Here is a 26,751-nt window from a genome sequence, read left to right as displayed (position 1 = left end):
CCCTGCAACTATAAGGAATGGGAGGGCCTCTTGGAATTCAAGCATCTATTCTTCGTCTTCCTGTTCTTTCCAACCAGTCAGATGCCTTGTGCCAGGAGAAAAATGTGTTTATGTAAAGTCTCCTGAGAGTGGGACTAAGAAGAGCTACATGGGCCAAACCCATCTCCTCTAGGAAGCCTGCCAGGGCTAACCTCATCTGAACCACATCACTCATCTCCTCCTTTCTCCCTTTAGACTTACACATTCCCTTTGGTCTCAATCACTTAGCACTTGCAGATGTTTTGATTGGGATCATCTGTAAGTTCCTGTTATGTCTTCTCTTTCTACTTGGATTGTAAACTTTTCAAGGCATTATGTCAACCCATCAACAAGTGCAATTGCCAGAATATAGCAGAAAGAAGCTGAAGTGGAAAGAGTATGGGGCTTGGTAATATCTCTGCAATCACAATTTAAGGATACTATAATCTTTTGGGGGACTCAGTTTCCTTGGCATTCTTCAATTTCTAAGGTAGTTTCCTCCCATTAAATTCTATTGGAGGAATCCCTTCATTTCACCTTCCTCTAGTGACAGTATTACATACAAGATACAGGGACACAGGAGACATAATCCTTGCCAATAAGAACCATCTGAGTATTTTCTTTTCTTTTTTTGGCACCTCACACAATATAAGTAGTCCACTATGAACTAAGCACTATTCAGTAAATGTTGGTTAAAGCAGCAAAGTGATAAGCCAGTTGCTGGGGAATAAACAGACTCAGCAGCTTCTTTATCTGAAGTGTGTGTTCTCTATCTAGCCTTCTCCATCATGGCCCACACTCAGCAACGGTGTGACATTTTAGCACCATATGGCTGAGTGAGGATCCAAAGGCCACACAAAAAATTGCCAGCTCACTTGGCATTTCCTACATTTGCCCAGACAGATGGCACTAGGTACCCAGCTCACAGCTGCAACCAGATCTAGGAGGACCAGGGTCTCTCCAGGATGCCAGGTCAGCAAGGACGCAGGGCAGCGGCAACAGAGCTTTGCAGGTCAGCACCTCCATGCCAAAGCTAATACTCTAACACTCATCTACCCAGATTTCTGGCACAGCTGAGAAAATATCCTAGCAGTTTTTGCAAACATCTTTCTATCAGAGGTATCCTGTAATTACGCTCTGCACCAAAATACCATATCTCTAAAGCACACTGTGGTATGCACTCTCTCCTTGGGATGCTTGGGAACACAGTCCTACCAGGACTACTGACACAAAGCGAGCAGAGAGGTGTGTTAAGAGGGATCCCATCCCAGAATATGCCTGGATTTCATCAATAGAAATTTTTGTTCCACTGGGTTATGAAACACTCTTGCTTGTTAAAATTTTTTAAAATACTACACTTAAGCAGAAATTTTCTGATGCTTCTCTAAAAGCGGTTCCCTATATGATGAAAAAATATCTATCAATATGTTGTAAAAAGGAGGAAAGTTGCAGGTGGTTCCAAAGCAGGGACTGGACACCTTAGGGAGGTACAAAGGCAGCAGGTGCTAGAGAGGTTAGCAAGCATCAGGCAAGCACCACAGAAAAAAAAAGCAAATGTGAACCAAAGACAATTTGCCTCAAGATCTGCAATGAGGATATTTTATAGGCATAAGTGTTCAGACTTAGACTGAGATCCCTGAACCAAATTCCTAAGCAAAGCTTTGTTGTAACTTGCCATGTCTCAGTTCTCCAGACCCTAAAATCTCTCTTAAACAACATAAGAACATACACATACTAATAAACTCCCATATGCTAGGCCTAAGATTGGCTTGGCTCACATAAAACTGAGCCACATGCAGGCATATGTTGTTTAGGAAAAGGGCCGTGGGGTTCACACTAATGCAATATTATATATTCAGAGATACAACAGAATTCTTCCCAGTTTATAGTGCTAAAGCTGGCTATTCAGAGGATGAGAAATTCTGAATGGACATACCATTTCTTGTGTAATAACAGTTAATCTGTATAAAAACCTAACAGGATCATTAAGCAGGATTTTTATATTTCCTTTAACGATCACCAAATTTCATCCTCCCTCTAGTAAGCCTTGCATTCCACTAGACATACATGCACTTGAGGGATGATTCTGGAAACATGATTTGCATGGAAATTCTTTTGTCATCTGACTTCACCAATAAAGTCCAAGTCACAGCATTCAAGTCACAGAACTTAGTTACTTGGAAGAAAAAAAATGGGGCAATGGGTGGGTCGAGGAGAGTGTGAGAGCAAGTATGTAAAAATATATTTATGACAATCTATTATTCAATGTCATCTAACTTCTCTTAAACTGCATACTTTATTAGAATGTGCTTAAATGTTTTTGTGTGATATAGAAAATGAGAGAAATACACCGGAAGAGATAATATTCTAACAGGATAAAACACCTCCCAAAGTCAGAAGTCCACACAACAAAGCCAAGGATCCAACATCTAAAATCACAACATGGCAGTACTCATCAAACGCTTAGAACAAAGATTGGTTTTTGTAGCAAGAACCTGAGGTGACTTTACAGAGGAACTCAGCTTTGAAAAGTAGCTGGGTCTTAAATGCTTTGCCAGAAAGACTTTATTAAATCAGCCTTTTTCTAAGGTTGGCATGGGAGGAGTTTCAAAGTCTCCAACCAAAAGCTACAGAAGTCCCCACAGCATGGTCATCCTAGAAGAGGCTTTCCAAGGCTTTCTTTAACAAGCTGGCAAAACTTGATCCCCTCCTTCCTGGTCACTGTGATTTCAGAAGTGTTAAATGAAATAGAGGAATTTCAAAGCCCCACAAGCTGCTTTGTTACCAGTATAACTAAAAGAACTTTGAAGCCAGGTGCAGTGGCTCATGCCTGTAATCCCAGCATTTTGGGAGGCTGAGGCAGGCAGATCTTTTGAGCCCAGGAGTTTGAGACCAGCCTAGGCAATGTGGCAAAACCTCATCTCTACAAAAACTATAAAAATTAGCTGGGTGTGGTGGCATGCACCTATAGTCCCAGCTACTCAGGAGGCTGAGGCAGGAGGATCACCTGACCCCGGGGAGGTTAAGGAGGCAGTTAGCCCTGATGGCACCACTGCACTTTTGCCTGGGCAACAGTATAAGATCTTGTCTCAAAAAAAGAACTTTGGCAGAGGAAGAACATTTAACAGAGATCTAGGAGGCTTCAATATCCCTTCATCCCATCTAATTTCTTCATTAAGTTTGAAATTAAGAATTTGTAATAATTTAGATGAGTTTAACAGTATCCAAAATTTGATGCTATTTTCTCTAAAGAAAGGATATGCTAGGGAAACCAGTAATGCAAATAAAAATTATGTTTTAAATATTTAAGAGAAGTGACTTCCTTAAAAGTCCCAAAGCACCTTATAAATACATCTACCTACAAATGATATATAACTATCATGTATTTATTTTTTAAAGCAGGACTCCTAGTAATATATACTAGGCAACACTTTGTCATATTAATCCAGATATTAAAATTATTTGAAGGTAACAGAGTTCTTATATAATAATGTTTATAGATATTGTCTGGTACCTAATTTAGATTATCTTCAGTCTGAATTCAGTGTTGTCCTTAGAAACATACACAGGTAAACAGTAAATTATTGGGTTTTTAGAGACTACAACCCACATAAGTCTAATTAGTCATTAAAACTATCTTTTCTAAATGGCAAGTAAGATATGTTTTGGGAGTTTTCAAGGAGATCCAAATCTAGGTTCTACTAGTACCAGAATAGACAATTTTTTTAGTCTCTTAGAATTACATTTTAAGCACAGACATTTATATTAGTGCATGTCTGCCACCTTAAGCTCTATCCTGGATCCACCTGACCTGTAACATTTCCCTTTGGGCTTAACAGAGTCAACATTCTTACAGTTATCAGATATTTTGCCTAAAAATATTTTATTGTGAAATTGTTTTCACCCTTTGCTCAATACCTCAAAATACCCTCAAAGGTATTTCCTATAATCGAAAAGTTTGCCCACTTTCCTGTGTTCAGTATAAAATCTAGAAATACTGCATCAGAAGACCTGGCCACAACTATCACAAAAATAAGGCGGTTATCTGAGAGGTAAGCTCTGAGTCACAAAACCTCCATACTGAATTCAAGTAATTGAAGACACGAGTGAAGAATACATCCTTAACTACACAGGAACAATTCCCAGGAGCCAACGTAGATTTTTTTTTTTTTTTTTTTTTTTTTGATAAACAGAAGCCTCCACCAGGAGGAGGCTTGAAAGTCTCAATTTAATTACTTCTCCATCTCCTCATTATTTCACCCAACTCTCTACTTCCGCATCTCATTTCACAGCCTCTACCAGCTCTCCCCTCAGGCCTCCTATCATCCCCCCCTGCTCAAGCACACACACTCTCTCCCTCTCCTCCACACTCCCACGGCTTGATGTTATCTGCCTTCTGTGTCTTGCTTTCACAGCACCCAGCTTTCTAGTAAATTGTCACTGAATCAACATCTTCCACTGGAAGTCTGTGTAGACAGCATTGTCCTGGAAAGACAGAAAGCTAAAGAAAGCCTCCTCCTTTAAGACATGAAAAGCATAGACACAAATGGCCACAGAATCTTCATTGCTGGAGTCAAGATTATAATAGGGATTCCAGTGATTGATGCTGGGCCTTTCAAAGCCACATCTCGGGTCTCCAGAGTGCAGGCCGAGGGACAGGGGAGATGTCAGAAGAATGGCTAAGAGCCAGGACTAACATAGAACCAACCCCCTTTGGAAAGCTGGTGAAGCTTATGAACTCCTGGTCAGAATAATGTTTTTAAAGGCATAAAAATCATGTAATTACAATGAAAAACAATTAAAATGAAATACAGTTATCTAACCCTTAGAAAACAAAGTTCTGATAGAGTTGTTTTGTGCTTCTCCATTAATAACACTGAATAATAGGACTACTAGCATAAAATCTAGGGGCCAGTAGCATGTTTCACAAGCACGATTTCACATTTCAAATACAATCATTATTTGCTGTCTATATTCATAACTGAAGGAAATGCTAAATTTCAGTTAGGGAAAAGTGAAAATAAAGGGGTTTTCCCCCCCCCATCCAAATTCAGAGACCCTAGAATTCTATCCATGGGCTTTTTGGTTAAGAGTCCCTGCCACAGAGTTATGCTTCCCAGATCCTAAAATGATTCAGGTTTCTGAAAAGAATTACCCCGAAGTTCACTGTCAATTCAAATTGAATGTCAAATCCAATTCAGTGAGAAGAGAACACACAAACCACTGGACAAAACAGGTAACATGAACTCCAATGTTTTGTGGATATGATAATGCACCGATAGCCCTGAAATCTGATTTTCTGGAACTCAGGTGAAGTCTCTGGCCACTGAGCATGCTGCTCCCTCCTGCAAGCTTGACTGCTTCATCTTGCTCTGTTCCTATTATTTGAACTTTTAAAAAATACCATTTTAAGAAGTGCTTTGTTAACACATCTCTTTTCTGGCACATACATCATAGAAACTCTCCATGGAAATTTTTCAAGAGGGACTTATGATTCATTAATGCCTATGGCATAAAAGATGGTGCAGCTGCGCAGTCATTCCCAGGCTGTGCAAGAGGATGGCACTGCCATCCCTTCGTCATTATGGTTTCTCAGCTTCCCACTTGAATATACCACCATTTCTATGCTCAAGCAAACAGCCCATAGGCTGATATAAGCCAGCTCTAGGGAAGAAAAAAATGCAGGACAATCACGTTTTCAGCAACTGGGCCTTTCAGAGTAAGATTCTGGGCACACGTGATAACTTTTCTGTTACCACGCCAACATGGGTCTGATAACCCCTCTGTGTATGAGAATACAAGGTCTTCATAAAATCTCTGTAGGGAAGAAAGAAATGACTTACAAAGAGGTTTAAAAAAAAGGAGGAGCAGACAACATTATAAAAAACATACAACATATCCTTATTTTACGGAAAATAAAAGAAGACTAGCAAAGAAGAGAAGGTCAACCATCCTATCATGGACAAGAGAATGCAAGTTCACATAAGCTATAAAAGGAATAATAAAATTCATCTGTCACCAGGAGATATTATTTCTAGTGCCTCTTTTCTGAATTCTTTTCATCTGGAAAATGGATGAAAAATATTGGCAGAGGAAGCAGGAATGAGCTTCCAGGCCAAAACACCTGATATGCTTTTCCTATCAACAGGCTTCTGAAGAAGCCCTCATGCTCTGAAATATGCCCCAAAGGCAGCCCCTAGAAAAAGGTTATGGGCCAGGTTCAGTTGCCACATGCTTAAAGGATGGGGAGGATGTGGGAAAGGCAACAGCTGCTGACATTTACTGAACATTTACTGTGGGCCAGGCAAGGTACCAGCTGCTTCCAACACATTGTCTCACTGAATCCTTCCAAAAGCACTTTGTGGAAAGTCTTATTATTGTCCACCATTTTAGAAAAGAAAATATAGGCTTAGAGAAGTAATGTTCCTAAAATAACAAGACTAGTAAGAGCCTAGGATATAATCTGAACTTAGGTCTGACTCCAAGCTCATGCTTTGAAATGCTTTTCTGCCTGAGAAATTTCTCCTTCTAAGACCCTAACTCTACCTTTCTAATCAAAAATCTCCCAAAATGTCTAATGCAACTGCAGTGGTAAATGTATATTGTCTTATTATGGTTGGCAGAAATATCAAGGTACAAATTAGCCAATGACTAGGTAATTTACAGGTACAGCCTCAACTTAATCAATGAAACATCCATCAAGAATGAGCACTTGTCTGCCAACACCCCGCTCCAAGCTCTTTGAGTCTGCCGATTCTGTCTATGCCCCTCATACTTGGAGATCACCTCATCCTGTCTTGCTTTACCCTCACACGTAGTCCTGTGTCAAGTTATTTTCTTCAAACACTGAGACAAAGTCCACCTATTCAAAAGCAAGTCAATCCTTGTCTGCCTTGCAAACCTCTTGAGGTTTGGACTGTTCAGCATCCTAATCCCATTCACAGATCTTCCCCGAGGTGGCTTCAACATCTGCTCAGCTCATCCATTGCCATCCTTTTCTTCCAGTTTTTATTACAGCTCCAAGCCCTCCACTCCAGCAGTCCTCACAGCTAAGCGCCAAGGTGACTTAATAAACACCATCCTCAACCTCCCCAAAACTTAAAAAGTCCCAATGTGAAACCATGGTCCCTTCTCAGGACTTCTATACATCAGACACCATTTCCTACCCACGTTCTTGGAAACATCAGCAAGAGCAACATAATCCCCATAGCTTAATTACAAGATACTACTTGGCCCCAACCAGAATGGGGATGCTAAAAGACTCGCGAAGGTTTGTTTGTTTAAGCCACAAGCATCTCCTAAGGATGAGTTTTCTGGTTATTAAGTGGAAGGTGAGCAGCATTTCCTTATCTCCACTCAGCACAACAAACATAAAACAAGTGACTTTCCATGATAGGAGAAGTAACTTAATTCTGTATACTTTTATCACACCCTGGAGCCAGTTCCTAGGAGATATGATGTAATACACAGCTCTGAAGCAGTTTTACAAGGGGGAGGATTTATACCTACAGCTGGGGCAATTTAGTGGTTAACGCCTAGGGCTTTGGCATCCAACCCGGAGTTGGTGGCCCATCTTCAGTAGCTACATTAGCCTCTTGCAGCTTCAGTTTCCTCATGTATAGAATGGCAACAGTAACAACATCTACCTCATAGATCTGTAGGAAGCCAGTAAAATCATGCATGTTAGGTACTCCATACAGCACCTAACTAAAAAACTGAATGCTCCAGATATGATAGATAGTAGCAGTAAAAAGGAGAGTGACTCAGGGGCATACCCACAGCACCTCAGTTGTCACACAGCTAGGGTAAGAAACAGTCCATTTAAATTTTAGTTCGCTGTGAAGGCAGGCACTGTGGAAATTCAGAGGGATACCACTGGGTCTAGAGCTTGTCGCCCATAAGCATCTCTGAGTCATATGCTGTAGTGGTACATCTTTCCCCCATTGCATTTCGATACTGAGGTTAAATCTGGCAAACACGAAGTTCTGCTATTGTGGGTCTCTGAATGCATTTCTTTCAGAGAGCTCCGTTGTTTTTGTTTAATTTAAATGAATGTCTCTTTTCAATAATGAGAAAAGTTCAGCAAGAAGTAGAGATGTGGGGGAAAAAAAAAAAGGCACACATTAACATGAAGATTAATAATGACCCAATCACCTACAGAAATCTGATGACCAAAAAAACAAAAAACTTGTATCTGGCTTTAGATTCAGCATGAGGGAAAGGAAGAGCAGCCACACAAAAGCAGAATGTAGAACCATGTATCTTTAACTAAAGCACCAAACTGCTATTTAAACACACATACACACACACACACACACACACACACTAATTCTAGCTCACTGAAGCTAATACGCAATAACTTGATGCTTAGTTGCATTTGAGACAGAGAGAAAAAAAAACCTAAAATTCATTAAAAGACATACAAATGAATAATGAATGCTGTTTTCTCAAATGCTCTATTCATAAAAGAATACTTACATAAAGGCACATGCTCAACTTTAATTTTAGAGAAGCTGAAGAAAAAATAATTCTTCCATTTACTATGTAACAAGCTCAGAAAATGGACAATAAGACCATTCCACGACAGAGAGTATTAGCATTCAACTCATCTATAAATATAAGCAACAAACAGTTTCAGCACAGCTGGCTGCTAAGGACTTCAATATTAACAAACAGACTTAATATTCTTGATTTACTACAGATTTCCCATCAAATGAAATAGTCATGGTGATGATAATTGGACCCACATGCCACACAGCACGCCTCCTAAAGATACAGCTCTGTGGTGTGATGGGGTACAAGTCACAGAGTCCAACAGGCAGGCAATGTGCACAGCAATTCTTAGCTTGCAGCACTGAGAAGGTTTCTATTTCCTTGATTCAACTGAAAATGAACAAAAAGGGTATATGCAGTAAAATGTCTCTGCCATAGATTTTAAATCCCAAAAATAAACTCATCCACCACTCAAAACATACTAAAGTCTGGATTTCTTGACTTTTTTGTTTGTTTGTTTGTTTGTTTGTTTTTGTAGAGATGGGGGTCTCTCTATGTTGCTGATGCTGGTTTCAAACTCCTGGTCTCAAGTAATCCTCCTGCCTCAGCCTCCCAAAGCACTGAGATTATAGGCTTGAGCCACCGCATACAGTCTAAAGTCTTGATTATTAAGAGTACATTTATAATTTCCACACACTAAGCCAACAAACATATCTTAAGTAGTAAAATGTGAAAAAAAAAATGAACATTTCTTCAAACTAAGAGCCTGTAAGAGTAAAGGTATAATCTATCATGTAATAAAAATTTAAACATATTTTTGTGTTTAACCATTTCAAATACATGTAACAAATAGGATCAGTGGTCACACAGAATGGCACTGTCACTTTCAAAAGTAAATTGCAGACGACAAAGTTTGGAATGGCAAATGAGTAATATATCATAGTCTCATATCTCAATATTATTTTACAACAAATTGTATTTACCTTTGCAGAATGCAGCACAATAAATTCTTAGACTTAAGCCTTTGTTACCACCATGATGTACTGACTTGCTGAGTTTTTAAGTAATTCTCTTTATGACAAAGAAAAACCAGTGTAAATGAATCAAAGAACACCATTGTAAATGGTAATTTAAAATGCATATTGAACCTTTTTAAATAGCCATTTAAAAAATACATTTAAGTGGAAGGAAAATACTAAAATCTCAGTGTTTTTAATAGTCGGCACAACTTTGACATATAAGTAGACAAAATTAAATTTAGTTCCACGTCCACCAGCTGCTACACTTTAGATTTAAGGTTAATGTTCCTATGAAGGGAGGAGGCTCATACTTGGAGATGTAAGAAATAACTTTAAATTGGACAAATATAATAATAATCTGAAATTATATTTTTAAAATGATAGGCAGTTCCCAGCTTATCAATTTAAGTTTTTAGCTGTGTAAAATTTAGCTCTAAGTCAGTTGTTTGTTTCTCCATCATGTATATTTCTTCATGAGCTAAGCCATATTATGGGTTAATTTGGTGGACCATTCTGGGAACCAACCCATTATTTATAACATTATTCCAACTAGAAAATTAATTGCCAATTCCAATATAGAATGTGGGATGTGTAAGAAGGACACATTGTCCTAGCGAAACAAAAGGATCACCCTCCAATTTCTACCAAGCCCAGTTATTGAACAAGCAAGCAATGTGTGCAAGGCATCACACCAGGTACTTCAGAGGATAGAAAGTAGCAATATTTCCGCAACGTCAGCCTCTAAGTTAAAAGCTAGCAATCAGGCCGGGCGCAGTGGCTCAAGCCTGTAATCCCAGCACTTTGGGAGGCCGAGACGGGCGGATCACCAGGTCAGGAGATCGAGACCATCCTGGCTAACACGGTGAAACCCCGTCTCTACTAAAAAATACAAAAAAACTAGCCGGGTGAGGTGGCGGGCGCCTGTAGTCCCAGCTACTGGGGAGGCTGAGGCAGGAGAATGGTGTAAACCTGGGAGGCGGAGCTTGCAGTGAGCCAAGATCCGGCCACTGCACTCCAGCCTGGGCGACAGAGCGAGACTCCGTCTCAAAAAAAAAAAAAAAAAAAAGCTAGCAATCATAAAAAATGGACAACTACGACAGAATGGCAAACTTCTTGTACAAACAATGATGTAGCAATTTTTGTTGTTGTTATTGTTGGACAGGGTCTAACTCTGTTACCCAGGCTAGAGTACAGTGGCTTGATGTGGGCTCACTGCAACCTTGACCTCCCAGGCTTAAGCGATCCTCCCACTTCGGTCTCCTGAGTAGCTGGGACCACGAGTATTTGCCACCATGTCCAGCTCATATTTTTATTTCTTATTGGCCTCTCAAAGTACTGGGACTACAGGCATAAGCTACTGTACTGTTGGTTTTTAAAAATACGTTTTTAGGTGAAAAGAATAAATAACCTTTAAACAACATACTTGAAGAAAGCATAGGTCTGAGAATTACAATAACCACTGAACAAGAGACTGCTGCTTTCACAACTAAGAGCACGACTCCATGCTACTTAGACATTGTTTGACTCCTTTTTCTTGGCACTTGCTTTCTGAAATACAGATTAATGTGAAGTTCTACAGTGATGTTTTACATTTGTCACAATGTCCTTCCACGCTTCACAGGTATTAGACAACTTCCTTCTCCCTTGTTGAATCAGGATGGCAGCTGATACCTACAGTACAGTCTACAATATATCAAGACAACTGTCCTCTGCTACAGATCTACCAAGACAGACACTGATATGTTTTCCTCCATGAGATAAAGACTCTTTCATCTCCCAGGAACACTGGCTTGGGGTTGACAAAGGGAAGACAGTTCATGCAGCCCATGGCATCAAGAACTTCTCCTACTCAAGGTATTTTTCATTACGTCAATCTCATTACTACTGCCCCTTTAGAAAGAACAAGATCCTGCACTGCAACTTCAGCCAGGCCATAGGCATGCAATAGCAGGGAGCATTCTTCAGGAGCTCTGGCCTGACACAATACCTTGCTGTTCTTCAGATTTAAAACAGGTACAGAAAAGAGAGGATCAACAAAACAACATCACATCGACATATGCACAGCACATGACTCACTGGTAGTTTCCCAAACACTTCCATATTCATGATATCATTGAGTCTCTATTGACTTTGACAAGCAAGGAAGATGTTATTATTCGAATTTATTGATGAAGAAACTGACAAGAAAATTGATAAAGCTCAGAGAGGTTAAATGGCTTTTTAGAGATCAGCAGCATAGTGCTTTTTCTTTTACGTGATACTGTTTAACCCATCAAAGTGACCTGTTTTCCACAACTACTTTTAAAAGCCATAACCAAATATATACACAGTAGGTTAAAATCTCTTTTATGTATCCCCAAAAGAAGTCCTTAGTCTATTCCCTGTATCATTAAAATTTCCTGAGGAGACTACTAAGGATTAGTTTAATATGTTCAAAATGCATCAGAGTATATATACCCTGAATTTTGATTCCCACTAATTCCTCCCCATTTTGGTTTACCCTTCCACAACTGAATTAAAAATGGGTGTTGAGCTTCTTTTCCCTTTTGCGGCCATCACCGAAGCGGGAGCGGCCAAAATGAAATTTAATCCCTTTGTGACTTCCGACCGAAGCAAGAATCGCAAAAGGCATTTCAATGCACCTTCCCACATTCGCAGGAAGATTATGTCTTCCCCTCTTTCCAAAGAGCTGAGACAGAAGTACAACGTGCGATCTATGCCCATCCGAAAGGATGATGAAGTTCAGGTTGTACGAGGACACTATAAAGGTCAGCAAATTGGCAAAGTAGTCCAGGTTTACAGGAAGAAATATGTTATCTACATTGAACGGGTGCAGCGGGAAAAGGCTAATGGCACAACTGTCCATGTAGGCATCCACCCCAGCAAGGTAGTTATCACTAGGCTAAAACTGGACAAAGACCGCAAAAAGATCCTTGAACGGAAAGCCAAGTCTCGCCAAGTAGGAAAGGAAAAGGGCAAATACAAGGAAGAAACTATTGAGAAGATGCAGGAATAAAGTAATCTTATATAAAAGCTTTGATTAAAACTTGAAACAAAGAAAAAAAAAAATGGGTGTTGAGTAAATATTAAGAATATGTGAAAAAAGTAACTTGCACCTGGAAATACAGAGTTCATAGCATTCTCATGTAAAGAAACAGAAATCACTACTTTTCTCAAGGCCTGTCATAGTCAAAGAAATGTTTTTGGGTAATATTCCATATAAACTAGTATATGGTTCTGCTGCAATCACCAACCAGTGGGTTATTCAAATTCTCCTCCCCTCCTTCAGTCAGGAGTCCCAGACTGTGGACAGTGTGGACCCCAGAGTTCAAAAGATGTGAGTCAGAGTCCCAGGGAAGTATTTGAGTTTGTCAGTGATTCTGCTAATGAAGGTAAAGGAGAGTAGTATTTAAGGACTTTTCCAGAGGCAGCCTGTCATCATCCAAAAGAACTTTCTGTGATAATGGAGATGCTCTAAATCTGCACGATCCAATGTGACAGCCACTTGCTACAGCCACTTGCTACATGTGACAACCGAGCACTGAACAGTGTATATAGTGCAGTAGAGAAACTATTAAGTTTTTAATTTTATTTACACTTAATTAGTTTAAATTTAAAAATAAAGAGCCATATGTGGACAGCAAAATTCTAGAATTATGACATCATTCCACACAGGAATCATAGCCCAGTTTGTTTTCACGGGGCTCGCAGACCTCGAGACCCCTAGATGTAACAGAGCATGGGCTTTGGAGGCTGACACACTAGAGTCTCTTACCCAACCTACTCAACCTTGAAATTGTACTTTGCTGAGCCTCAGCTTCTTCATCTCTATAACGGGAATCTCAACACCAAACTCTCAGGATGGCCTCCCTCGCACTCTGTTCAGCACACAGACACTGTAAAAATTAGTTCTCTCTTCAGTCCTCCTTCATCCTTCTCAGTCTAAAAGAACTACATATGTGAAAGTTAGCGGCCAATTATGAGATGTAATTTCATGAACAATCTATAAAAATGTTTGCATTTCTTAGAAGTAATGAAAAGAAAAATATCACATTGGGGTTATATTATAATTTGCTAAAAATGGTATGGAATTGAAGAATTATAAACTGTATTCATGTTTAAACACTTGGTTAGTGAACCAGAAAGCTAAAGTCTGCTCTTTTCTTATCTTACCAAGATGACATTCTATAACAGAGACAAAAGCCACATAAAATTGTTCAAATGCTACTTTCTATGATGTAGTATTCACAAATAGCAGATCTGGAGACTCTCTACATTCTTGTGTAAGGATGTGCTACCCAGCATTATTCTAGTGCTCAATAAATATTTGATTAATGTTAAATAAATGAAGTTCAGGAGAAATTACTGACATACTTAATTATATACTTGGCTAAAAGACTAACAAAAAACCACACCCACACAAATTATTCACTATGTATTCAAGGTAGTTTTATTTACAAAGAAAGAAAATGGACAACCACCTTAACCTTTCATATCAGAATATATAAGCAAAGACAAATTAATTCAATAAAATATCATGTAACTACTAAAATATGTATTGAGAATTTATGAGACAAGTTTATAGTATAAAAAGGAAATCAGATTGTAAAATTACATATAGCTTGATTTTAAAAGTTAAAAACATACATGAAAAAAAGTTCTTTTAATGTTATCTTCATTAGCAGACAGGGAAACATGTAATTTTTCTCCTTCATACTTCTTCCTATCTTCCTAGATTTCTATGAGTATGTATGACTTTTATATTGGGAGGTGAGGCTCAAATTTTTTTTAAGTTATTCACTGTGGTTGAGCCCTAGTCATCTTTCTTTCCCGTCATTTGAGAGCAGCTCACAGTATTGTGGGAGGATAACAGCTCAAACCACAAAACCTCAAATGTGTTTTGGCCTCCAACGGCCTGGCAACCAAGCAATGAGAATAATTACAGAGTGCTTATCCAATACCCACCTTGTAGCGGCCATGGGAGACGTCATTTTCCCCTTCCTGCCCTGGACATGGTACACTGTTGGCCAGATTCTATGCCAGCTATTGGCTTCCTCTCCAGAGGTATGAACATTTTAAGGGTTTAAAAAAAAAAAAAGCACCACTCTGTAGCAACTATATACCTATGTAATCCATTTGCAAGATCTTCATTTAGTATCAAAGATTTTTAAAATAGGAAATCTATAGTCAAATAATTTTTATAATAATTATTTGGAGATAATGTAAGGGAAACTGACAGTTCAGGGATTAGAGCACCCTAACTCTCCCCTGGGATGCTGATGAACATCTGGTTACAGACCAAAAGCATGAACAGAAGTTTACCAGGGAAGGCAGAAACAGAGTGATACTTCAGATGGAGAGAGCTGTCAATGCACAGATTTGGGTGTCCTGGTATAATCAAGGAAGTGTGGCATGACTTCCACTAAGGCTACAGCACAGGGCATGTCTGAAAAGCATAGGAGGAGATCTTGGAAAAGCAAACAAGGGCCAGGCCATGAAAACACCTTGCAAGCCATCCTAAAGGATTTGGACTTGATCCCGTGTGACCAATGACAATGATTTTAAGGATTTAAATGATTAGCACATAAGGATGGTCTCTTTGGCTACAGTGGAGAGGATGAGTCTAGTAAGGCCTATACATTCTCCTCAAAATGTTTTTAAATGCATAAAATATATAGAAACTATATATATACCTGAAATGCAGCATATAATACAATACTGATTATAATAATACTGAAATGCAGTTATCTCCATGGAAGCCCACGTTAAAATTCTGTGGCTTTCAACCTTTAAACTTGTATCAGAATCACTTAGGAGAACTTGCAGGAACAGATTGCTGAGCCGCACCTCCATGTTCTCAGATCGTGCTGATGCTTCTGGTCTTGGGAATAATACACTTAGGAACCATTTACTAGGGTGATGCTCAGGTTTCTAGCTAGAAACCTATATGGACTTGGTACTACTCACAGTCTTACTCATCTCTGTATCCCTAGCATCTACTGCTTGTACATAGTATGAAATTTTCAATAAATACTTTTTGAACAAATGAAGTACGAATATAGACACAAGAGTAAATCTAGCACTGAATCTGTGTGGAAAAGTTATACCTTTGTTTGGTTTTTGTTGTGCTTTTTTAAATAGTCCTTGGAATTCCTAAACACAATGAATTTTGATCAAATATAAGAATTGATAAGGTTCATAAAACAATCTTCAAGATACCAGTTATATACGTATAGCATTGCATTTACTTTTCAAAATAATACTTGGGCAATCAATGCTGTTAAAATACGAAATCCTCTTTATTCATATATAAGAAATCTCTTTTACTAATGTTATCAGTGTCAAATACTGAAAATTTCAAAGAAACGATCACTTTTAATATACTTAGCAAATTTCAAAGGGTATTTCAATAAAAGTAGTTAGAGAAGCTTTGCAATAAATGGCTAAAAACTATTTTTAATGAGCTTCTCAATTGTTTGGTTATAAATGGATGTTTCTCAAGCTCCTGACAGTACTTAAAAACCATTTGTTTCCATAAGTATTTTAAATATTCCTTGCCCATTGTCTTTTACTATTACCACAGTTTAAGGTTTACACGGCAGGTAAGGTTCAGCCTACCTTCATCTAAGTTATTACAAGCCAACTAAAAGAATCCCATTACTGAAGCCAGCAGTATTTACCAAGTGGCCTGTGTTGATTGCTATGAAGGACGTAACAGAAGCCAAAGAGTCGGTCACAATGTATACTTGTGAATGTAACCAAATGCCTTCTGTATCCTCCCTATCAGTATATCACTGCAAATATGCCCTTCTAGAAATACGTTATCGTTTCATAAAATGATGTTCTAGCATCTTTTCAAGTCTCTACCACTCTACAAAACCCTACCACCATCCCATTATTTGACTGGGGCTGCCTTTTGTCCTTTCACAATCTTTCTCACATCTGCATCTCTTCTTCCTCCCGCCCTAATCATCCCTGTTCAGGCCCCTATCAGGTAGCGTCTGCAGCAGTCCCTCAACCCTTCTCATCCTCATCACTCACTGGTGCACGTCCACCACCTTTATCACCATCACTCCCATCCTTAAATGCATTCATAGCCCAACGTGGTCTGGCATAAGTCCTCCATTATTTGATTCCATCCTGAGTTTCTGACCTGTTTTTCCTATTTCTCTAAACACACTCCTCAACTACAGACAAACGGCCCTACTTCCTCCTGTCAAAACACAGTTCATACTTCCATATTTCTTTTGCTCTGACAGTTGTCTCCCTGACAAGGATGTGTCACATTCTGTCCAAGTCTTACCCATCTGTTGGGATCTAGCACTTATATGATCCTTCTACCCCAGACGCTTTCCCTATCCCAATAACAATTCTGTTTTCCCATATTTCCACTAAATAAAGTCACAATTTGGGGTAACTATATACACCTTCCCTCTGTAGCCAGGATGTAAGCTTCTACAACAAGCATTGTGTATTATACTTATTACAGGTTGAACATCCCAAATCCCAAAACCTGAAATCCAAAATGCTCCCAAATCCAAAATTTCAGGAGCACCAACATGACACTCCAATGAGCATTTCAGGCTTACAGATTTGGGATGCTCAACCAGTAAATATAATGCAAATATTTAAAAATTTAAAAAAATCTGAAATATGAAACACTTCTGGTCTCAAGCATTTCAGATAAACACTACTCAACCTGTATTCCCCTCTGTCCATCTCAGTGCACTGCAGTCGAAGCAAAGGCTTCATGTATATCTGACTCTGTGACTCAGCTCATCTGTAGACAGAGGCTCCTGCTGTACCTCTCTCAGAGGACTTTTGTGAATATCAAATGAGATGATAAAATATTTCTTTTGAAAACACTCTGCAAATTGAATTGGTGGGATAATTTAATTGGGAAGGCAAATGTACACTCACACAATGCCAGAGAACCAAATAAGAGAACAGTATGATATCTAGCTCTTAACAGTATTAGAATGCCACAGGAATTCAAAGACAGTACAGACCACACCAGGTTCCATGGGATTATTGGGGGAAATTTTCCCTGAAGAGGATGATTTGAGGCAAGCTCTGAGGGAGGAGCAACTAAGACAAAGAAAGCCTATCAAGCTGGCCCAATCTCTGGAAAGCATCTTAATCTATTCAGTAAATCAGCAAGACTCTGAACATGGCAGTCAGAGGTTACCCAGAAATCTGAACAGCCCTGGGTTGTCTGCTTAAGCAGGCACCCCCATAGACATAGCCAGAGGTCAGTGGCCACTGCAGGAAAGAAAACAGAATGTTCCTTCAGCAGGGAACAACAATTAATTTGTCAAACTTTAGCTTTCTATACACTTATCTTTCTAAACGACTTACTTGTACTTGGCTATAGCCTCTATTAAAGATCCTATCACTGCATTCATCAGTTTACATTTCATCACTTTTTCCTGAGAATGAAGACTGAGCAAATATTTTCACGGACCAACATCGACTCTGAGCTCTATCAAGCAGGACTCGAGGTCCCCCATCAGGATCACCATTGTGGCCCTGTACCTCTTGTTCTCCGGTATAGACATTTAACTACTATTTGCAGGGGGGCAGAAAGACTTAACTCAAGTGAGTCACAGGCCTTTAATAATTAAGTTAGCCTTTAAAGCAGACATGCACAGATAAGGTTTGTAAGTGGCAAATTTCCTACTGATTCCTTTCCTGTTATGTCTACCTAGCAACAGCTAGTCAGTCTTCAAATAGACCCCATATACAAATATTTCTAGAACACTGAACATATTTGTTACTACCTATATAAGTCCAATATAAAAGAAAAGGTGGAGAAAAAAAAGTCTGTGGACTTGCTTTAAAACTTGCTGCACTTGTTTTAAAAACTGAATAGGATGTATGCCCACTGCAAAATCCATGCAAGAAAATTTCATACACTGTACCAGCAACCTGGATGCTAACAGCATGAAACAATCTGGCCAGGCACATAGTAACCGGAAGGAAAGATACATAGATTTTCCATGTTTGGCATGAAAAACCTAATAGAAAGCTACACTTCCTAAAAATTTTAATTAGACTAGAAAGGGTAACCAGAGAATTTTGCTTTGATCCTGGGATCTGTCTTTATCATTGTATCAACCTGTGAAGCACAAAAGCAGCATATTCTTTCTACATTCCAATGTCAAGCAGCAAAGTATTTTAGGGTGGAAAAAAAGGCAGTCTGTACTGACTAGAGAGGTTGGGCTGATTTATGTGATGTCAGAGATGCTTTATTTATGGAAGGAAGGTAGGTTAAGCTCTCCTGGAGATGACTTGAGCTCTGGTACAGTCTCTCTGGACCACTTAAACAATATCAACAGTTCACTTACGACATTTACACATCTTGGTTAATGTGGCATAACAAAACTGGAGAACCTTTATGTCGAGGTAATTTTTTCCACTGTGACTGTAAGTAAAGGATAACAAAAAGCCTACATCCTGAGCATCCTAACTACAGAGAATTCTGAACTCACTACTCCCCATCCAGATTGGTTTCAACTTCCCAAGATCTTAAGATTTGGAGGATAAAAATGGGAGTGCACTGTTACTACTGTGTTTGTATAAAAGCTTGTAGAAAAGGTTCCCTTTGTATGATAGTATAAGTACAAAAAAAAAAAATGATTTAAAAAATGATAATGTAATTTTTAAAAATGTGTCACAAGTTTTATTTTGCGTGTTCCCAAAGAAAGTAATTCCAAATAGTGTGAAACCTCATTTATCTGGCATCAAGAGAGCAGAGCTCTGGAGGAGTGGTTTCCTGAATAACAAACACTCTGCCATTCATTTGCCTGGAGTGGAAGTGTTGTCTCTGCCTGCCAGCACTCCTCCCCTGCAGAGCCTCCCCTCCTCCACTCTGCAGGGCCTGGGCTGGGCTGTCACCCATGGTACCCCAGCCCCCTTGCCTCAGAGGAAACACATGACTGGGACTGGACCAATCTCTCATCATCCCCCTGGATACAGTAGTACATCCAGAAGTAGGAATGTGACCCAAGCAGGACCTGTGCCCTTTCACTTAGTTTTGTGTATAGATGTTGGGAGGAAGAGGGTGTCTGTCTGTCTCTTTCTCTCTCTCTCTCTCCTCCCCCACACCCCCACCCACACTTCCTTCTCTCTTTTTTTATCCAAAATCCTAACCATGTAAACGTGGAGCAAAAGCAACGGACTCCTAAGAAACTCCACATAACCTCTGCCCCTGGACTACTGTGAGGAGGGTTTTTATCACTTTCAACTAAAAGAATACTGGTTCACACAATGTCCAAAGTTCATCTGGCTAAACTTTACCTGATGTTAAAGGAAACCTTCTCAAAATGAACTGCATCCTTCTCTACCTTGAAAAATGAAGCCACAGTAAACACGATTTTATCTTTTCTATCTAGTCACCTACTTAAACCCTAACATATAATGTTCTCAAACACTATTGAACTATCCAAAGATACTTGACTTTCCACTAAACAGGCAGACACTTCTTTGTAACAGATTTCTTTGTTCATTATACTGTATGCAACATAACACTGCCTGAGTATGGGGGGCCAGACGTCAACTTATCCTCCTTTGTAGCTGCTACTGCCTCTACTGCCATATCCTACAACAACAGGTGGGTTTTTCCTAAACAATTAACCACATACCAAAAAGGAATAAATTAAGACATGGCAAGCTAGTTACTAGGAATGACTAATCACATCATGTCCTTTGTCTTACAAGGACAGAGTTTCACTCAATTTATAAGACAAACCAACAAAAAGAATGGATTTGGGGCAACCACTCTGACATGGCCTAACCCCCATACCCCAGCATCCTACCTTCCTCCGTTCCCTCCCCATTTTCTCCCTTCCTCTGTGCACAACATGTTCCACTCTCATCAATGCCCTGGCCAACAAGGCATCTTTGTTGCCTGCATCCTCTAATGACTACCCTCTTCCCTGGGCTATAAATCTCCTTTCTCATAGCGAACTGACTTAATCTCCAACTTTGCAGGTATAACTTCCTAGAAGAGAAATTTGGCCTAGCTCTTTATGACCTAAGCCAAAATCATGCCAATGTCAGCAAATGAATGGTTGTCTTCCGGTTGTGTGCACATTCCTGGCACAATTAGCATTTATTGACTTATCATTTATTTAATTATTTATTTAACAATTACATAGAGCATAGTATAGGCAAAGCAGATATTCTTCTCAGTGATTTACAAATATTCATTAATTTAAGAGTCATAATAAATCAATGAAATAATTATTACCCCATTTTGCAGATGAAGAAACTAAGGCTTAGAGAGGTAAGTAAATTGCCCCAGACCCATAGCCAGTAAGTAAATTTGAACTGTCTGGTGACAGAAGTTATACTGTCAACCTTTATGCCACGGAAAAATTCATGATCAGTTAGAACTGCAAGGGGCTAAGCAAGCACACACATTGATATGTGTCTAGTACATATTCATCCATCCTTTCATTCCAGTGTTTTGAGCATTTATTATGTACCACACATTTAGTCCCTGAGAAGACAGCAGTAAACAAAACACACAAAGACCCAGTCTTGGCCAGGCCCAGAGGCTCATGCCTATAATCCCCAACACTTTGGAAGACCAAGATGGAGAACCGCTTGAGGTCAGGAGTTCAAAACCAGCCTGGACAACATAGAGAGACACCATCACTACAAAAAAAATTTTTTAATTAACTGGGTGTGGTGGTACATGCCTCTAGGAGGCTGAGGTGTGAGAATTGCTTGAGCCCAGAAGTCTGAAGGTGGAGTGAGCTATGATCATACACTATACTCCAGCTTGGGTGACAGAGTAAGACCCTATCTCTCAAAAAAAAAAAAAAAAAAAAAAAAAATAGACCTTGTCTTGAAGGCATTTGTATTCTAATCATATTAGTATCACCCTGCACATCTTTATTGGTTATATAGCAAGCTTAGTGTTCTTTAAATATATATACATATATAAAATTGCCTTAAAGTCTGCACATAACCATAGTAATAAAGTACACATTTTGTACATGTTTAAAAACTGAATTAATAATAATACTCATAGCTGTTATTCTCTAATCTATCTGGATTACTTACTCTGTGTCAGGAACTATCCTAAGTATGTACTGCTTCATTTATGCACTCTATACACACACACACGACTTTGTGTTCTATCTAAAATTCAACAGAAGGAAAAGTCTGTCATCTCACCAATCTTAGAATTAGTCAGAGAGCCTGTTTTACACTCAATACACAATAATTTTTAAAAACCTTTCTGAGGCATTGAGTATGCCAGACATCATGCTAAATGCATTGCATACCTTACTTATTGAATCTTCATGACCATCCTGAAGTGAGTACTGTTATTTCATTACATAGATGAGGAAGCTAAGGCTTAAATACCTAGTAAGTGGCAAAGCCAGAATATAAACTACGCTCCATTTGAGCTCCACTGCAGAGTACTGGGAAAATGTCTCTTACTGGTAATGGACATGTTATTACAACCTGGTGAAACAGAGAACTACCCATTAAGGAGTAAAAGTTTGTTATCTTTATAAGAACTAGCACCAGCAGAAAATGCCTAGTTAATATTAATATTATTTAGAATATCAAGTTTGGGCCTCAATCTATGGCTAGAAGGAAAAAATTGCCCACTACACATGTACAAAGTTAATCTCTTTAAAAATTATTTTTATGTGTACAAATTTATGGGGTATATGAGAAATTTTGTTACATGTATATAACATGTAGTGATCAAGCCAGGGTATTTAAGGTGTCCATCACCAGAGTACATTTTTGTGAAGTACAGTCACCCTACTCTGCTATCAAACACTGAATTTATTTGTTCTATATTTGTGCATGTTTGTAACCTTTAACCTACTTCTCTTCATTCTCCCCTCTCCCTTCCACTCATCCTTCCCAATCTCTCCTATCTATCTTTCCATGCTCTATGTCCATGTGATCAGATTTTCTAGCTCCCACATATGAGAACATGCGGTATATCTGGCTTTCTGTGCCTGGCTTATTTCACTTAAGATAATGACCTACAGCTCCATTCATGTTACTGCAAATGATATGATTTTATTGTTGTTCATGGTGGAACAGTATACGTGTGTGTGTGTCTGTGTGTGTGTGTGTGTGTGTGTGTTGTGTATCCCATCTCTTTGGACACTTAGGGTGATTCCATGTTTTACATATTTATTTCCCTGGGTTACAAATGCCAAGATGATAACTATTACTCCCTTCTTTTATCTTGATATTTAAATATCAAGTACATTTCTTACAGTAATGTAAGGGGAAAAAAATCAAGAAGTACTTAACTTTTGCTAAGAAACTGAATAAAACATAAGGATAAATTCTGTTAGAGTAGATCAAGGTAAATGAGAATACCTAGGAATCATTCAGTAACACAAAGTTGATCAAAGAACCCTACTGCTTAAACTTCCTCGTCACGTTTCCCATCCTGTGTCAAGCCTTGGGACCCCTTTGACATCCCTCGCCCCCTCCAAATAACTGCCACTTTCTGTATCTCTAGCACTATCATGATCCTACAAGCACCACTGCTGCTACTGAGGAGTGACGGGAACAGGCCATCGTCCCCAACCATTTCTGTCACATCTTTTCTCATCTTCTAAGAGGAAAATCCCATGCTAACTGCTGCTGCTTCTTTTTAATGCCATATCTATAAGAGGCAAAGAAAGTGAGGAGCTTTTAAACATCAATGTCCACTATACAATCTGAACTAGGTTTCTTGGGAAACTAAAAGGCATATTTTAAGTATGAAATAACCTAGAACTATGCCATTAAAGAATAAAGAAAAAAACGCCAAGAATAAGTGTTTTGTTCTTTTAAAAAGAAAAGAAAAGAAAAGAAAAAACATGCTCTTGGGGTATGACTGACAAAAAAAAAAAAAGCTGTACATATTTAATGTATAGAACTTGGTAAATTTGGAGGTAAGTATACACCCATGAAACCCTCACTACAATCTATGCCATAAGCATATCCACCACCTCCAAAAGATTCCTCCTGTCCTCTATTATTCTCATTACTATTTTCTGTGTATGTGTGTATGTTATTCTAAGTAATCGCTTTGGAAGACTTACACATTTACTTTGCCCGTATCATGTCACAGGAGGTACCTTCAGAGCCTACAGTGAATTTCAAATCTAATCATTTCATAGAGGATTGATTTTAAATTTTTTTTTTTTTTTTTTTTTTTTTTTTGAGACGGAGTCTCGCTCTATCACCCAGGCTGAGTGCAGTGGCACGATCTCCGCTCACTGCAAACTCCGCCTCCCAGGTTCACGCCATTCTCCTGCCTCAGCCTCCTGAGTAGCTGGGACTAGAGGCGCCCGCCACCATGCCCAACTAATGTTTTGTATTTTTAATAGAGACGAGGTTTCACCGTGTTAGCCAGGATGGTCTCGATCTCCTGACCTCGTGATCCACCCATCTCAACCTCCCAAAGTGCTGGGATTACAGGCATGAGCCCAGCCTTTATTTTAAATTTAAACCTCAATTCTCCCAAGGGAATTGGATATAACAACCCAGCTAGAACTATTAAAGTTTTTTTTTTTTTTTTTTTTTTTAAAGAGCCTGACCTCGTTGGACTAAAAGAAATTCCTAACGTTTTTACTTGATAATGGTGGTATCACTGAAAACCAGTTAAATGGTTAAAGTGGATAATAATAGTTGCATAGAAGAATAAATTCTGGTAACTATATCTGTTTTCAATTCTTATTACTTTTTTTTTTAAGAGACAGAGTCTCGCCATGTTGCCCAGGATGGACTTGAACTTCTGGGTTCAAGTGATCCTCCTGCCCCAGCCTTCAGAGTACCTCAGAATACAGGTGCACACTACCGTGCCCAGCTTAAATTTTCATTACTTTGATGAAATCCACTGTGTATTTGTTGGGGCTGTATAGTGAAGGAAAAGTAAAATAAATGGTTTGTAATTTTCAAGGTTGCCATCAGACACATCTCCAATAGTTCTGAAGTACAAAAGAATTCATTAGTGGAGAAAATTCCTCTCAGCCAGTGGCCTATGGCTGGACCAATGTCCCAGCATCTCAATTAAGAGATGCTATTCTTCAGGGAACAAAACTAATAACACCGATCAACTTCTTGCCTCCCCTTTCCAACTTCTTCCAAAGAATGTTTTTAAATTGATGTTGATGCCAGGAAAAGAACAAACACCCTCCATTTGCAAGTGGAACAGAAAAACAGAAGCAGGTGGTCAAGTAGCTAAGCTGGCAAAGCTTCTGGCCTGTAGCCAGATGGCCTGAATTCATTCTTGGCTGACGTCACCAGTGACTCCCCAATGCACAGCTGTATAGTGGTCAGTCCCACCTTTACAAAAAAAAAAAGTTTGTAAAAGACAGGAAAAAGCCATGAAAATACTCACTTGATTACAGAATCTGTGAATGCCATGAAGAATATTAGGAATTCTGTCCATTACTTTAAAATGCTCATGGCAGAAGGAGGAGCAGCAAAGACACACACTCACATTTGGTGCGGATGGTGTCATACGTATTCAAGGAACTTACTTTAAGACACTGATAATCAAAACTGCCCATCCCTCATTCTTATCATCATCCTTTAGAGTTTATGCTTTGGGCCTTTGTACTATTTCCTTAATTGCTAATTCAAGCCAACCTGAGTAAACTCAAGTAACTCAATTAACTAGTATGTGTCTTGATTGTTTCTTCAGAAAAAAATAAAGTACTATACTAAATAATCTCTAAGACTTTTTTTAAGACTTTTGATTTTATCATTATAAAATTGAAGCTTCTTTTTACTTTCTCCTATGCTAGCAAACTTCCCACCAGCTCCCTCTTATCCTTCATACCTCTAAATAACAATTGTCTACAACTTAAAATGTATTCACTTCAATATACAAATACAGTGATAATCACAATTACATCTAAATTAAAATTTGAAAACTGTATCCATTTTTTTGAATCATTGAATCTACCACATGTCACAATTTCTGGCATGTAAGTATTTAAAATAATTTCCCAGTTTGAAATAAAGGCTCTCTGGTACTTAACTAGTAAAAATCAGGTATTCATCACTTTTAGACTACCTCTACATCATTAATTTTGTTGTAAAACAATCTAAAAGCATGTTTTAAAAATTCTTCAAAATGCTGAATGATTCAAATGTCTTTCATTTGGACTACAATGAATGAGAATGAAATGCTTTGGCTCTTAGATCCGTCATACCTATTCTGATATCTGTGCTTTCACCTGGATATGTTGTTTGGAGCTATGTAAATTAAAGTCTCAAAGTCACTCCTTTTGGGTAACCTGCCAGCACACATACAAAGAGTTCCTTTAAAACCATAGTTAACGAGTCAGGCACACTGGTAAATCCCAGCACTCTGGGATGCCAAAGTGGGAGGATTGCTTGAAGCCAGGAGTTCAAGACTGGCCTGAGCCACATAGGCAGAACCCCCCATCTCTACAAAAAATTTAAAAAGTAGCCAGGCATGGTGGCCCATGCCTGGGGTCCCAGCCACCCGGGAAGCTGAGGTAAGAGAATCACTTGAACCTGGGAGGTCAAGGCTTCAGTGAGTCAAGATGCCAAGATCATGTCACTGCACTCCAGCCTGAGTGACACAGTGAGACTCTGTCTCAAAACACATAAAGTAAGTAATATAAGGAGTAATATAAGGACTTAGGCCAGGTAAATGCTGACCATAGTGGATGAAGAGAATAATTTTGAATTCTACTTACAGCTATATTTGTCAATCACTGAAGGGGAAAATCAGGTACATCTGTTGTCCCAGTTTGGATCAGAAGTCCATGTAAAATTACATTTTAAGCATGGCCAACTTAACAACAGTATCAGCACCCTGGGTGGTCCTTTTAGGAAAATACACATATATGTGTATTAGCACTATTTGATACGATTTGGATTTATGTCCCTGCCCAAATCTCATGTGGAATTGTAATCCCCAATGTTGGAGGAGGGGCCTGGTGAGAGGTGATTAGATCATGGGGGTGAATTTCCCCCTTGCTGTTCTCATGATAGTGAGTTCTCATGAGATCTAGTTGTTTAAAGTCCATCTTTCCCTTCACTCTCTTTCTCCTGTTCCAGCCACGTAAGTTGTGTCTGCTTCCCCTTCACCTTCTGCCATGACTGAAAGCTTCCTGAGGTCTCCCCAGCCATGCTTCTAGTCCAGCCTGTGGAACTGTGAGTCCATTAAATCTCTTTTCTTCATAAATTACCCAGTCTCAGGTAT

General features: G+C 39.0%; 2 protein-coding genes across 2 annotated transcripts in view; one reads left to right on the top strand and one right to left on the bottom strand.

The window, feature by feature from the left end:
• Window positions 1–26,751, bottom strand: part of DOCK4 (dedicator of cytokinesis 4) — a 477,650-nt gene that overhangs the window by 413,913 nt on the left and 36,986 nt on the right.
• LOC115898288 (60S ribosomal protein L26) lies at window positions 12,068–12,599 on the top strand. The gene has a single exon (XM_030932670.1). The coding sequence runs from the start codon at window positions 12,109–12,111 to the stop codon at window positions 12,544–12,546; it is 438 nt and encodes a 145-aa protein (XP_030788530.1). The 5' UTR covers window positions 12,068–12,108; the 3' UTR covers window positions 12,547–12,599.

Source organism: Rhinopithecus roxellana, chromosome 6 (genome assembly GCF_007565055.1).
Source record: "Rhinopithecus roxellana isolate Shanxi Qingling chromosome 6, ASM756505v1, whole genome shotgun sequence".
Classification (NCBI taxonomy): Eukaryota; Metazoa; Chordata; class Mammalia; order Primates; family Cercopithecidae; genus Rhinopithecus; species Rhinopithecus roxellana.
The sequence above is the reverse complement of the archived record's forward strand: the minus strand, read 5'-3'. Positions and strand labels throughout refer to the sequence as shown.

Excerpts from the sequence above, each read along its gene's own strand:
- LOC115898288 (XM_030932670.1), top strand. The coding sequence starts at position 12,109 with ATGAAATTTAATCCCTTTGTGACTTCCGACCGAAGCAAGAATCGCAAA.